Genomic DNA, 15,846 nt, shown 5'->3' on the forward strand with positions numbered 1-15,846 from the left:
TGGTATGAGACCTGGAAAACTCTTCCTATGCATGTGAAGTCTGAGTGCATTTTGGAGGTGTTTTAAGAAGTGGAATTAGTTCAGATAAGAGGGAGCTTGAATTGAGTTAAAATGATAAAATATCATAAATAAGAGGAATTCATGAGCTCTCATAGGGATCTTTTAGTCCTTTTGTTACTTACTTTGGGATGGTATCTCCGCAGATGTTTCCTTCACTGGGAGGGTGGGAGGAAGGTGTCAATTTAAGTGTGAAGTTGACCAAAATGTGAATGATAAAGGTATGCATTTTAAAAAGTATTGTATTGGCCAGTTTTTTAATACCTCAGTTTTCAAAATTCTGGATTAGTTGAGTGAATAGACTAAAGTACTATACAGGAAATTCTGATACTTTGTGGCATATGGGAAGGGCACACTATTTAAATTTTTACATAAATGGAGATCTGAATGTTTTCTGTTCTTTGGGGGAAAAGTTTGGAAATGCTCATCTAAACTGTTGATTTCTTTTGGGTTGCAGCTGATCAACTGGCTGTGTTTAAACAATGAAATCTTGAAGTTTGTATTCTTTGCAGATGGGCAGTTTCCTCTGTTATGACACGACAAAACCAGATTCCAACTGAAGATGGTTCCCGAGTTACCTTGGCTCTGATTCCTTTATGGGACATGTGTAATCACATCAATGGTCTGGTAAGCATTTCTTTGATGTGGATAAGAAGCTTTAGAACTTAATATATTAAACCATTTCAATTACCGTTGCACATTTTAATACCTACTTTTCTTAACACAGGGATTCCATCTTCCCTGCTGACCCTCAAAAGCAACCATCTTAAAGAAATGACAACTTCTTAAATATCTTGAAATAACTTTTTCAATGAGAAAATCCTTCATACTTAAGAGACTTCTATATGTAATTGCAAATCATGCATAGTTTTTTCTTTTTCCTTGCACTTTCACAAGTGTTCGGCTTGGGGAAGAATTTCCAATGATACAAGACAGACTTGATATCAGATTCTTTCCAGCAAATTTGAATATTTCTAATCTTCACACATACTGATGTTGCTAACAAAGGTTTTCATGAGACTAGATACTTTTGTACTGGGTATATAAAAACAGATGATGATGGAGGTTGTGTCTCAAAGCATCTGTGTCGTGGCCAGGGCTGGCTCTAGCCATTTCGCTGCCCCAAGCACAGCGGCACGCCGCGGGGAGCGCTCTGCCGCTCACTGGTCCCGCGGCTCCGGTGGACCTCCTGCAGGCGTGCCTGTGGATGCTCCACCGGAGCCGCAGGACCAGCGGACCCTCCGCAGGGATGCCTGCAGGAGGTCCACCGGAGCCGCCGGCCGCCCTCCTGGCAACCAGCAGAGCGCCCCCCGCGGCATACCGCCCCAAGCACGCGCTTGGCGCGCTGGGGCCTGGAGCCGGCCCTGGTCCTGGCTACCACAAGGGAGAGTGGATAGAAATTTGAAACTAAACAATGCTGCCTGCTCTTAACCATGCCCAAAGAGCCTTGTTATGGAGGCAGCAACGGCAAGAACAAAATCTAGTTCAACAAAACCAGTACATCTGTTAGTACATCAAAGAAACACTACTTAACACTTAACATTTAAAAGATGGCATGTGTATATAGAAAGTCAGACCTGCTGACGTTTTGGCTTGCCTGAGATTTCCTCCTAGCTCATAGAGGACCAAGTCTTGACTTGATAACGGACTGGTCAATTTTAAACTGATGAAATGAGAATTCACAAGAGAATGGTTTGCCAGTCTTGTTTAGCCTACCACAAAGCATGCATCTGACAAAGTGGGTATTCATCCACGAAAGTTCATGCTCCAAAATGTCTGTTAGTCTACAAGGTGCCACAGGATTCTTTGCTGCTTTCACAAAGCTTTTGTATATTTCAGTTTCTACTTTCAAATTATATTATAAGTAAGTAGGCGGGTGACTTCTGTAAACAGCAAATATGACCTATTCGTTCTTCCATATTTTAGTAATCTGGTCCCTGTAAGGGAGAATTGATGTGGATGACAGGTCAGCATGTGTTAGCAGTACTATTGTCATGAGTGAAGCTATGCTCAATCAGGCTATAGTAATGATTTGCATTTTTCTATTGATATTAACAGTTTGGTTTATTAGATCATACAACGGGTTTCTTTATAGAGGATATCACTATGACTGGCTGTATCAAATACAGTGGAATTCAGTCCTGGATGATAATTTTTCTCTTTTATTCTCTCCCATTGAAATGGTTATTTATTATGTATGTTTTTCTCTAACCCCATTGCCTTTTACAACTGAGTACTTGTTGCAGAATCTGGTAGCTCTCTTACTTTGTTTCAAGGATAGGTTTAGTGTTTGACTAGCCTCGAGTATACAATATTTCTTAAACTTCATAAAACAATTTAAAAAGCAAAAACCCTCCTGGAAGGCTTAGATGTTGCTTACTGTAATTCTCATTGCCCTCTTCTTCCTTGACGCTTTTGGAGAAGTTTGTTCATTTTCACATGGATGGTCCTTTAATGAGTGCCTTCAAAAGTTGGGATTTAAAAAGAGGGAAGACAAATGACGCTTCTAAGAAAAAAATTAAACTTAGCTAGCCCATATTAAAAGCAAGGTCAAGCAGGTTGTTTTAATTATTTCAAGCTTCTGCTGATATTAGTAAAGTATGTTTTTGTTATGCTACTTGGTGAATAGATTTGGTGCAGAGACAGCTTGTGGACCCAAACTGTGAGGGTAAAGTGGAGAGGTCTCTAATCAGTTGTTCATATTACTTATGTTTGAGTAGTTTACTCTGAAGGAAATATATATCAATACATAAACAGAGAAGGTAGCTGCAAATTTTAGGAGCTGAATGTTATTGGCTCTGTTGAAATAGAAAAGCTCTGTTCTTCTCATTACAAGTTTAGATTACTTAAATTATCAGAAGTAGGAGTAATACCCCCAGAGATCAGTTTTACTCATCTCCCAAAAATTATGCATTATAGTAGGCTTTGGAGGAGCGAGTGGGAGTCTTTGCTCTGATTATAGCACATCCCAATGAAATACATCAAGTGAACTCTTGACTCACTGCATGAATATATGAAAAAGACGGTGTTGCATTCTACAATGTCTGTTCCAAAGGTAGTGTTGAAATGCCCCTTCATTCAGTCCCTGTTATGTCTTTTTTCCACATGCTAAATTATAAAATGCTCTTTGGATTTTAGCTGGCATTAGGGCCTTCCAGCTTTTTCTTGCTTCTGACACTACTAATTAGATCAGCCTAAGAACTACGTCAAAATATTTGTCTTCATGCATTTCTCATTGTTATTCTTCAGTGGGATTGTATTTTGACAGTCAAAGGTTTATTACTAGTTACTTGAGCTTTGAATGAATAAACTAAATTATGCCTACTGGGCTGGGGCCATCCTTATCAAATCACTGGCCAAGCAAACTATTACTTCCCCCTACACAACCTGATATTCATGAACTGGCCTACTCCAGCAGTGTGCCTAAAGGGGGAGACAACTGGTTATCCATCTTCTGGAAAAGGAAGCAACTCCAGTGCTCATTTTCTTACTATATCTCCTGTCTTAGTTAACTTTGTAAATCATGAGTCTAGCACTGTATTGGACTTTGCAGAGAAGCCCATTAGAAGTGGTATTATTTTTTAAAGTTTGGCAGTCTAGTGAAACACACACTCAGCAAATTTGCAGCACTCTCTAAGACATACAGAATCCTTCTGCCTACATCTAGCAATCCATAGATGCTTCACATTCTCTCTGAAATCATTTTAGAAGATTTTAAGGGGTTTTTTTGTGTTTGTTTGTTTTTTAAAATTTGAAAATGGTTTCTTTGAATTTATGAAGCAGCTAAGGAAACTGTTCAAGACATATGAAGCTTTTCAGATAGCATCAAGGATTTCCTTCTGTCACTCTCCCCCTAGCCACAACGGATCCAGGCTTGGGGCCAGGGGAAGGGTGCCTCTCCCCCCAGACGCAGCAGGTCCAGGCCAGGGCTAGGCTGGGAGGCCAGAGGGAGGGGCTCCTCCCCCCCGGATGTGGCAGGTCCAGGGCTGGGCACCTCTCCCCCTGGACGCGGCAGGTCCAGGGATGGGCATCTCTCCCCCTGGATGCGGCAGGTCCAGGGCTGGGCTGGGGCCAGAGGGAGAAGCTCCTCTCCCCCTGGACGCGGCAGGTCCAGGGCTGGGCTGGGGCCAGAGGGAGGTGCTCCTCTCCTCCTGGGCGCGGTAGATCTGGGGCTGGGGGAGAGTCATCTCTCCCCACCGCAGCCCTGAATGCCTGTGTAGCACTTAATAGGCTGCTGCACGGCCATGCACCTTAAAAGGAACTTAGATGACTGTGGCCTGTGTTATGCATCAAATCAAACTGGATGATCTAGGCTACAAAGAAAGTGTATAAAGGACTTGCCACAGCTCAAAAATGTATTACATAAATGTGTGAAACTTTTGCATCTATGTACAGTGCCATTATGTGTGTCCCACAGGGCTCTGCTTATGGCTACCATTTTGGATTTGCAGTGTCTGAGAAGAGTTCCCTGTGGTCACTATGAAAGCATTGTTTTGGCTTACAAATACATGATTGAATATGCAAGCAAAAATTATTAATATTGTAAACTGCCAGCCAACCTTTCAAAGTAGCCTAAGGGGCTCTCTCAGACAAAGCAAATCCAAGATGGCAGTCACAGTATAGTACCTGTGTTCAAACATAATTTCTGTAAATGAAAACAAAGTTCTAATGAAGCCACAAGCTCTAGAGAGAAAATCTGTGGCTTTTTGCAGTTTGTCCCACAGGTTCACAACCTATTTTTACTACAATGTAGTTGTGTAAACACTAAATTCAGAATACTTGTCACAAAAGTTGTTTCCTGATTGCACAACTTCCTTATGTCTAGCATGGTCTCTGAATCCTTTATGATAGAGTCCATGTTGAATGTTGTTAGTCAAGAACACACTAGATTTAACGTTTTAAAAAAGATACGTTTTAGGATGGCTTTACTTACTAATATAAGCATTTTTATTTTCATGATTTTTAAAAGAAACATATTCAGGGTATGGTAAAGAATCTCCCCACCCCCACCTGTGCTCTGCACAGAAAAATCTCTTCAGTATTTGAGAATAATTGCTTAACTTTAGATAAAGGAATTATTTGCAAGTAAATTGGAGTTCTCTGAAGATGATATCCCTTAAAGATTCCCAGTTATCCACTCCTCTTTCTTTGAGAGAGATCGAAAATGCATTGATAGTTGAAGGGTCTGACACAGAATGTAGCACACTCAATGCAGCGCTCCAGTGTGCCTCACAGGAGTGACTTAAAACTCAGGAACTTTATAATAAGCTACTGGATTTAGCTAGGGACCAGCAACTGTTGGTCTGTGGAGGGTACTTCACTCAGAGCTTTCCATTTACTTCAGGTTAGTAATTTCCTTCCTTGATCTTCTCTAGTGCAGAGATTTTTAATGTTCCTAACTAAGAAATGATTGCTTAAGATTCATAAAACATTTAGTACCAACCATGTTGCGTCAGGTGAAGGAAAAGCAGGATGTGCAATTACTTTAGGTAATATCCATCTCCAATAAAAGGCAACTTTATGACAATAGGGAGGAAAGAAATGTAACATGTTAAAGACTCATTACTTTTTTTCCCTTGGGTAGATCACAACTGGCTACAATTTAGAAGATGACCGTTGTGAGTGTGTAGCGCTTCAGGATTTTAAGGCTGGAGAACAGGTAATGTGAGACAGTTATCTATGCCATGGCTATTTGGTGACTTTTATGCAGAAATGTATTGTTCATGCAACTGACTATCTTGATGAAAAGGGTGAAGATTTCACACAAACATCTGCTTGTCTACTTGATAACTAAACTCTGTTTTTATTAGCTGCAGAAAAGCCTTGCTAATCTGCAAATATAATCTGCACAAAAAGGAGTGCTCAGTATTTCTCTGTGAAGATTTAATAGCAGACTATATAACCAAGGTTTTCGTTGTAGTTGGATAATACTTTGTAAAGTATTAATAAAGCTAAATAAATTAAACTACAGTTGTCAAAATAATGAACACAATACATTCTCTGTCACACAATCATCTTTGCACATCTCCACTGTAGGAGTTGCAAGCTTCCTCCTGAGTAATAACCATTTCATGTATTTAATCACTGGGGAGTGTACACTGTGCAGGCCACTGATCTAGAAATCTTAGATGTGGTTGTTAAAGGTCCATACTCAAAACTGCCCTCAATGCCTCAGTTTCTATCAGCAATAGCAGGCAGTGGAACTCTCCCTCTTGGTTTTGTTCAGTGCTTTTTTCTGCCTGAAATGTCTTGCATAGTTTTTATTTGACTAGTTTGTGATAGGCTAGTACTTGTCCAGTCAACAGGTAAGAGGAGGAGCTGTTATCAACAATCCAATAGACAAAGACCATTGGTCCAGGAGATATTTGGCCTGTGCTGTGTGTACCCCAAAACTTCAGTTAGAATGAGAAAGGAGCTTGAAAGTAATCATCCTGGATTACGACTAATCGGTCCAACCATTAAAATAGAAAGAGCAAAACTCTAAAGCTTTGCCTACATCAGGAAGAGTACCTGTTGCTGAAAACAGGTACTGATGGAGTGGCCTTGAGCACAGTTTAGCTGCAAATGTAGCCTTGGATGCTAGTTGTTCACTGATCCAAGGACAAACTAAGCAGTGTTCAGCACCAGTCCAGTGTAATGTAGACAAGACATGCATCAAGTCCCACGGTGTATTCTGAAGATATGATTGGAAAGATGCTGATCTCACATCTTTCACATCCAGTCTATTAAGAAATATGTATTAAATTGTTAAAGGAGTATTTCTCTAAAGAGGAGAAGCATCTGTCTTCTAAATTGAGCTGATTGAGATAGGTCACCTCTACCCCAATATAACACAACCCGATATACCACAAATTTGAATATAATGCGGTAAAGCAGTTCTCCGAGGGGCGGGGCTGCACACTCCGGTGGATCAAAGCAAGTTTGATATAACACGGTTTCACCTATAGTGCGGTAAGATTTTTTGGCTCCTGAGGGCAGCATTATATCAAGGTAGAGGTGTATACAAACAGTTTGTGCATGGAGTTACCTTGACTGGCAGGGGCTTGAATCCTGTGTTCAGATACTTAGTTTGTTGGGGATACTTTTGGTTCCCAGGCAGGTTCCTTGCACTCATCTGTGAGTGCAGGATTTGAACTCCTCTTTAGTTCTGTTTTCTCCTTGGATTACAACCTTTGTACTCAAAAGAATGTTTAGCAGATATGTCCCTTTCTTCTTATCGTTCATCTTTTTCTAAAAAATATGCTGTAGTTGGATTTCAAGTAGGAATTAGTACAGGGAAATCCTATGGCCTGTGTTATGCAAGAGGTCAGATTAGATGATCACTTCTGGCTTTAAAATCTATGAATGTATTAATCGTATCCAAGGCTTGCCTAGGTCTGTATCTTATATCTATATATATCATAGAACTATCATTCATAGAATCGTTGCCTTTATAATGCAAGCTTATTTAAGAATATCTTGATTAGCAGGCTTCCATAGATAGATAGATATACTTTTAAAAAAGATATTTTTATTTCTAAAGGCAATGATTGTATAGGATCTGCGTAGAAGATAAATGTCTTATTTCTGTTGACAATTCCATTATAAAAAAAAAAAGTCCTTGTGGCTCAGAATGCAATAGCTATTGCTGTGGGCTTGCTGTACCAATATCTTTATGCAGCCAAATGCTAGCTGAAAAACTGCAGCATAAACTTGTAGTGATTTTTTTCTTTAAATTCTCAGTTCTTTTAAAACATTTGTTGCAGTGTATGCTGTTCCATCTAGCATTTTAGATTGTAAACTGTAAGAGGAAACATGTCTACATTTGTATGGCACCTAGAACAAAAAACATTACTATCTATAAATATGGAGTATATTTTTTGTAAGCGAAAGGACAATGGTGAATAAATAGTCTTGAAGTACAAATTTGACTTAGAAAAAGTTTGGGGGAAATGGGGATAATATAGAAAGCATCAGCTGAATACCTATAAGATGTCTTTGTATGATATTAAATATCCTTAACACCATAGCAGTTATCTCCCATAGCATGCAGGGTATAAAATAACGGGCCCATCTCAATATGTGGAAATTTTGAACACATTTCACAACATCCTTGAAGTCTTATGGCAACACTGTATGGCATTTTGAATCATTAAATGAAAATATACATGCATTTTAGTCATATAACCACATAAGTATTGTATTTCATGACAATATAACTTTTTTCAGTAAATAATTTTCCACTTATTAACTCACAAAACTGACATCTTAAGCTTCCCTCTCTCCCTCCCCTCCCCTTCACTTCTCTTTTCATCCTTCTAGATTTACATTTTTTATGGCACTCGGTCGAATGCTGAATTTGTGATCCACAGTGGTTTTTTCTTTGATAATAATTCACATGACAGAGTGAAAATAAAGCTTGGAGTGAGTAAAAGTGACAGGCTGTATGCTATGAAGGCAGAAGTCTTAGCTCGTGCCGGCATTCCAACGTAAGTAAAACAGAATGAACAGAGATTTTTCTTTCATGCTTAAAATATTTCAAAATTTATAAAGTCCAGTAGTGCATTATTAAAATTGCTCTGTAATAGTTTCCTTAGGCCTATTATCTTGACTGTTTACATAGCAAATGAAATATATTGTGATAATGAAGTTTAGTGCACTACTCAGATCTAAATAATCTAGTTTGGAGTGTATACAAGGAGGAATTAAATTTTCTTTAAGTGCTTGGGTAAAAATTGTGAAAGAGTTAAATATGAACCAATATGTGGCTTTCATTTCTTCCCTATCCCTTCTCAAAATGTCCTGCAGTGCGCAATTTGTTATCTATAGTGGTTTCAACTATTTTTCCTTAGAAGAAACTGCTGTTAGTTCAGACTGTAGTATGGTGGGCAGCAATCATGAAACATTGTTTTTTTCAAGGGGAAAGGAACCGTCTTAATGGAAACTATTATCTGGGCCTTTCTGTTTTTGACTACACCACTACCTCGATATAACGCCACCTGATATAACATGAATTTGGATATAACGTGGTAAAGCAGTGCTCCAGGGGGGCTGGGCTGCCCACTCCGGTGGATCAAAACAAGTTCAGTATAACACGGTTTCACCTATTATGCGGTAAGATTTTTTTGGCTCCCATGGACAGCATTATATCGAGGTAAAGGTGTATGTCAGTAATTGATTGGTTCAATATCAGTCATTAATCATAATACTGCTGTTAACATTTTGAAATCAGCACTTAAGGTGAGATTATTCTTATATATTACTCATCTGGCTACTCAAATCAAGCATGAATTTATTATTAAAACCATGTAAAAAGTCATTTTAAGTGTAAAATTGCCTGTCGATTGGAGAAGTGATTGTTCTCCAACCTGTCCCAGAAAAAGAAGTTTCTTCAGTTCAGACTCAGAAATTGGTGTGACCTCATATTTGTTCAGAATTTAATAATGTGGCATCCGAGCATACATTAAAGATTTCATGTTGAAGCTACCGCAGTCTAATTTGCATTCAATTTTTTTGTCAGCTCCAGTGTTTTTGCCTTGCACTCCACTGAGCCTCCAATCTCTGCTCAGCTTCTGGCTTTCCTTCGAGTGTTTTGTATGAGTGAAGGTAAAACATTCACAATATTCCTATTGATGGAGGTTTTCTTAAGTGGGAAGATGAGATGTTCATATGAAACAAAACTAAAAAACTTTAAAATGAATGTTTTAAGGGGAAAATTGAAAAGGGATCGAGAACACAGAACAGAACATGGTCCTCTTCTGCATCGTTCTTAAATTAATAGATCATTAGAGGACATTGAGTTTTCGAAAAGTATGTAAAATTGCATCAGTCTACTTTCTTGGGTCATGTGGTATTAGGAGTGAGCTGACAGCTTGAGAATTTTTTGGGACTTTCTCCACCAAGCAGCAGGTGTGGTGAATGTTCTAATTTTGAAGGATACCATATAGTACATCATCACTGCCTTTTTTCCAACTTGTACTTTGCAATAGATTACTTTTGCTCTCCAGTCTTCTTTATTCAGAGGCTAAAAAATGGCCCACAGTGCAAGGTCATATGAGTCCAAAAGTTTGCTGTACGCTTATAGTGACAGCATTTTGGTCAGCTTTTACCACCAGATTCTTCTGGGAATGGAACTGGAAAATACTGCACTATAGCAGAAATCCAAGACACACCTCAAAGTTGGCAGTTTGCACATTTAAATCAACATTTTTGGTTACTCATAATCAGCTTGTCTTGTGAAGTAAACTATCAGAGCCTAACTTTCAAATATGCATGTGTGCAGTTGCACCAGGGAAAATGTATGCGCTCTTATTAACTGAGCACCTAATTTGTGCATGTAATAACTTCATTGGTGGATACAATCACAACTGTTTGCTAATTAGGCACAATTATGGACCTAATCTTGCATATGCTGTTGTTTTTACATTTATGAAAATAATCCAAAAACCTGTTTTTGGAGGTTATAGGTATGAACCATTTCTTTCACAGCAGCTTTATGGGGAAAGATAGCAGAGTAATGATTCATGTGTGTGTACATTCTAATTGATCAAAAGCTGTTGCTTCGTATGCTAAAAGTTTGTGGGATACTATTGGTATATAGGCTTGTGCTTCATTTAGAATTCTAAACTAGTGTGGACTTTGGGACTGAGCTTCTTTTGATTTCAAAGAGAGATGATATAATGATTACATGATAAGCATAATTCTTGAGGGACGTGGAAGGGATTGGTGAATTTTCTCTTCTAGGAAATATACCTGAAGTGCATTTGCTACATTATCATGAAATGTGCTGGTGTGCAATTGAGGTATGTGTCCTAGACACTCAGCATGAAAACTGCAATTATTGTCTGTATTTAAACTGTTCAATGAGGAGCAGTATTGACATGAATCGTTGATCCGTTGGTGAGAAGTCTCTTGCCTTAGTAACTCTTTCATCAACAAATGAAACTTACACAATAGACGTCACTGAAGTCTATTATATAAAATGCTAATACCAACTTTTGTAATGTTTAATTGGAAGTTTGTGATATACTGCTTTGCAGGAGAGAGTTTGGTAATTAAACAGTTAAGATTAATGAAATTTGTGTAATGCTGTCACAAACCACTTGACATTTTCCCTGAGGCACATTTGATGGATATATTTTGACCAACAGTATTCAATATTTTTTTTTAACTGAAAGAAATAGCCTTTAACAGTAGAAAAAGAACTCTATTGCTATTTATCCAATAAAATAAACATTTCAGGGAGATATTATATAAGTACACCCAACTCTAAAGTATCACCCCCTTGTTCTGTTTATCACCATCAAGGATTATATGTGACATTGTATCTGTAATTGGCATACAAAGTAAGAGTTATGATTTGTATTTTAAGCCAAAATGTTTACAGCGTTATTTAAGAATGGAGCTGAAGGTTCCTTTTTCTGCTAACCTCAAGATTTCCAGATGCTACCTTGAGGGGAATATAGAAATATCCAGATTGTTGGATCATTCCTTTTAAGGGGAGAAGATTTTTTTTTTCTCAAGCAATATAAAATCCATGTTATTGAAAATGAAGCTTTCTAAGTTTTGTCAACTACCGTAGTGAATGGTAAGATTGTTTTTTAACATATTGTTCTTCATAATTATTGCAGAAGAGCTGAAAGAACACTTAATAGGAGAGCATGCGATTGACAAAATCTTCACTCTGGGCAACTCTGAGTTTCCAGTTAGCTGGGACAATGAGGTTAAACTTTGGACGTTCCTTGAAGCCAGAGCATCCCTTCTTTTGAAAACCTACAAGACTACTGTGGAGGTAAAGCTACCAAGAACCTGTAATTCTGTGCAATCTTGAGGTTTTTGCGTGGTGATCCTAGCAAAACACAACTTCATTCCCTCCCCCATCTTATTTTGTTTATCTTTGTTATGTGACCATTCATTTTTCACTTGTTTTTTAAATTACTGTTTATTTGGAATAGCCAAAGAAGAAAAAGTACATAAGATTTTGGCAATCTGTTTTAATTTGTTTTAATGATTCTGTAAATTGTTGCTCCTTGTTTTTCCACTAGTAAAATGTGGAATCAGTTTTAAATTCCTGTGTGTTTTTATATTTTCTAAATTATTTACCGGACCAGGGGAGGGCAAATTACGGCCCGTCAGGGCTTTCAGTCCGGCCCGTGGGATTGCCAGCCCCATGGCTCAGCAGGGCGAAGGCAGGCTCCTGGAAGCGGCTGGCACCATGTCCCTGCAGCCACTGGGAGAGTGGGGGGCAGAGGGCTCCGTGAGCTGGCCTCGCCTACAGACATTGCCCCCTGTAGCTCTCCTTGGCTAGGAACGGGGAACCGCAGCCAATGGAACCTTCAGGGGTGGTACCCACAGGTGAGGACAGCATGCAGTGGAGCCACCTGCCCCACCCCACCCCCAGAAGCCACTGCCTGACATGCTGGCCACTTCTGGGAGCAATGTGGTGCCAGGACTGGCAGGAAACCTACCTTAGCCCTGCTGTGCGCTGCTGCCATCCCGGAGCTGCTTGAGGTTAGTGGCACCGGGCCAGAACCTGCATCCCAGCCCCCTCTTGCATCCCACACCCGAAACCCCTGCCTTGAGCCCTTAACCCCTTGCTGCACCCCTCCTGCACCCCAACCCCTTGCCCTGAGCCCCCTCCTGCACTCCATACCCCCTACTTCAGTCCTACGTTCGTGTGCCTGCATGCAACTTTCTCACCCAGATATGGCCCTTGAGCCAGTAAGTTTGCCCACCCCTGTACTAGACTAACACATCTAGAAAGGGTATCACTTTTTTATTGCTTTCACTACAGCTGTCCTTAAAACTTACTGACTTGATTCTGAAAGCTGATCCATGTTGGGGGACCTGTGCTCCTTTATGGTTTCCCATGGACTTCACTAGGGTTCCATACATGCATAAAAATCTGCCTGTGTGGATCAGCTTACAGATCTGGAGCCTTTGTTATTGCACGACACATGCTGGATGGATTTTATTAATAATCTTCCTTCTTTTTCCTCCAGGATGATAAATCCTTTTTGGAGACCCATGACCTTACCTTCCATGCGACAATGGCTATCAAATTGCGTTTAGGCGAAAAAGAGATTTTGGAGAAAGCAGTGAAGAGTGCAGCTGCTAACAGAGAGTACTATAGTAGACAAATGGCAGAAGGAGCCCTACTTCCTAAATATGAAGAAAACAATATTGCCTTGCTAGAGAACACTGTGGCAGACTCTAGGCTCCCAATTGTCTTGAGAAACCTAGAGGAAGAAGCAGAGGAACAAGGGGACTTAAAGATTGATGAAGCTATTGATGCAGAAGTCACAGAGAATGGGTTTGTAAATGGTGAAAAAACTCTACTTAATGGGACCAAATCAGAAAATGAAAATCTAAATCAAGAGGAAAGCAACAGATACACTGAAGATGCCAAAGAATCTTCTTCAGACAGTACTGATGAGGTTAAAGAATAGTCATAAAATAAAGTTTGACTTCATTGTGAAATTAAAATTAGCAGAAGTTTATGAACAGTGCATTTACATTGGTGTGTTTCTTTGTTAACATTTCTCTTTCTGCAGAAGAAAATGTTTTTGCTGCTTTATATAAAAATGATTTTTTAAGTTATTTAAAAATTTTATCATACCTTTTCAATTAAGATTGCCATCTTGCTTTCAGGCAGAAACGGGGGGAAAAGGTGCCTTTGCAAGATTTTGCAGACCTTTCTGGGACAAATGTATTTTCTTCTTGGGAAAGAATTAAGCTCTGCTATCTGCTGTGCTTTTGTTGTTCTGTCACTCTGACTACTGAAATTAAAATCTTGCTCTGCCTCCTGCCAAGAAAAGCAGAAGGCAGGACTGACTTGGTATTCAGCATGAAAGTAGGAGAGCAGTACAGCAGAAAACTGAATAAGAGGATCAGAAACTTGGGAGACTGGAGGAAAACCTGTTTAAAACCAGGTACGCCAGTCCTAAAAAGGTAAGGTGGCAACCTTATTTTCAGTAGTTTTAAATGTTGATGAGAATCCTAATTATATACACTTACAGTGATTTCTAAAGATTTCAGTTTACTTTTGTGTTTTGTTTACTATATAAAAACATTTCATCTTTCTCCTTGAATCAAAGTTAGGCTACTACAGTACATCATCCACCTAATTTTAAAGGCTGACTTTTATTTTAAAATGGTACCTTCTTATTTAAACTTTGGCAAGGTAATGGAGAGTTTGAAAGCAGATAGGCCAGGCCGCAGCTTTAAACTGTGTGGTTCAAAGTGAGGTTGCTTCCCAGCTTCTGCACGTTTTCACAATTAGCTAGAGATTTTCAAAGCTACACTTTTGGCTAAAAGCATTATTAAAACGAAAAGCTGAGTAATACTCCTGTCTTTTACTTTTTCATTTTTATGTAGTATTGGATGTAACACTGAATGTGACCGCTATTAGCTAATCTTATTTAAACTTCCATCTATTGGCTGAAACATTTGATTGTTCTCCTGAAGGAAAAGGTAAGCAGGAGTATTTTTGGTTTGGGGAAGACCAAAATGAACCCTGGTACATACTTTACCATTTAAATTGTGTCGCGGTCTGATGCACGTTGGGTTACCTCCCCAGTGCTAGCTATGTCTGCTATCCAGCAGTATTGGTCACCCCTCTCATATACATTGTGAATTCTGTCTGAAAGCAATTGCAGCTCAGTGCAATACTGAAGTGAGGATAGTGTCAAACCTTTTTTTTTTTGGATATTTCCCAGTTTAGGAGGAGTGAATAATAAACAGCTTAATTCTGAGCTCAGTTTTAAGGACTTTCCCTTTTAGACTGTTTTATCTTGAAATTTCAAAATAATAGAAAGATTGGGCAAGCTTGGCTGACTGCTTAAACTTTAATGAATGTAGCAACTTGTTTATCCAAGATTGGTTGCATTAAAATACCTTTTGACATTTACAGTCTTTTATTTTAGATTTTTTGCTTCTCTTTTACATTACAACTTGAAAAATGTGCTTTTGCATTAACCGTTGGTGCAATACACATGTCAAGAAGTGACTTTCATATTGCCATAGCAACTTTGGAATCCAATGAGATGTAAAAAAAAAAAAATGTTAAATAGTTTTTTCTAAATATTTCACTGAGAATGGCATGTTGCCATTACACTGGGGATATTGTTTCCCCACTAAGTAACTAGAGGCTGGACCGATATTTTTGTAACTAAAATGCCGCTTGTAGGTAGAACAGCATGCGTTGTCATCCTGAGAGTGTAAATGTCATACAAAAGTCACAAACTTCAGCTTTTATTAGAAACGATACTCTTTCATTCCTGCGTCTGCCAATTTTATTGCACATATATCGTAGACGGTGATATGAAATTCTGAAACTAGTTCTCTCTAAACATTTTCATTGTAATCCAAAATCTAAAGGATTTGGTTCACTCTGATGCACTGTATTTTGTTCCAATATTTGCTGTTAACTATGGCTTAACAAAACCTGTGGTGACCACAGGCAGGAATGTGTGGGTTTTCTTGAATAAAGCATAGTTCTATAATGTCTTTGCTAGTAAGTGTATTACACAAAAAAAAAAAAACCGAACCCTGTGTAATATTTACATGGCCTTTCTCTTAATAGCGAGAGAAAGAGGGAAATTTATCACAGGTAAATATTTCAGTACTCCACAGAGGGCACTAGTCAAATCAAGAGTGATCATGCTGAGAAGCATGGTAAATGTTGGATCTATTAAGCGGTCTCATTTTCCAATTTTTGATCTGTTTGTTACCTAGGAAAAACATGTTGGATACAGTAATATTGCAGAATGGTCTAATCTTGTATATTGCAGAATGGTCTAATCTTGTACT

General features: G+C 38.9%; 1 protein-coding gene across 5 annotated transcripts in view; it reads left to right on the forward strand.

Moving 5' to 3' along the window:
- The window catches only part of SETD3 (SET domain containing 3, actin histidine methyltransferase), an 83,389-nt gene extending 67,846 nt beyond the window's left edge, over positions 1-15,543 (forward strand). For all 5 annotated transcript variants that reach the window (XM_030558779.1, XM_030558778.1, XM_030558777.1 and 2 more), the window contains 6 exons: positions 570-684; positions 5,642-5,716; positions 8,359-8,525; positions 9,557-9,642; positions 11,667-11,827; positions 13,038-15,543. In XM_030558779.1, the coding sequence (XP_030414639.1) occupies positions 570-684; positions 5,642-5,716; positions 8,359-8,525; positions 9,557-9,642; positions 11,667-11,827; positions 13,038-13,484 (1,051 nt within the window). In that variant the 3' untranslated portion in view covers positions 13,485-15,543. The remainder of the gene's footprint in view (positions 1-569; positions 685-5,641; positions 5,717-8,358; positions 8,526-9,556; positions 9,643-11,666; positions 11,828-13,037) is intronic.
- The last annotated feature ends 303 nt before the right edge of the window (positions 15,544-15,846 follow it).

Source organism: Gopherus evgoodei, chromosome 4, assembly GCF_007399415.2.
Source record: "Gopherus evgoodei ecotype Sinaloan lineage chromosome 4, rGopEvg1_v1.p, whole genome shotgun sequence".
Lineage (NCBI taxonomy): Eukaryota > Metazoa > Chordata > Testudines > Testudinidae > Gopherus > Gopherus evgoodei.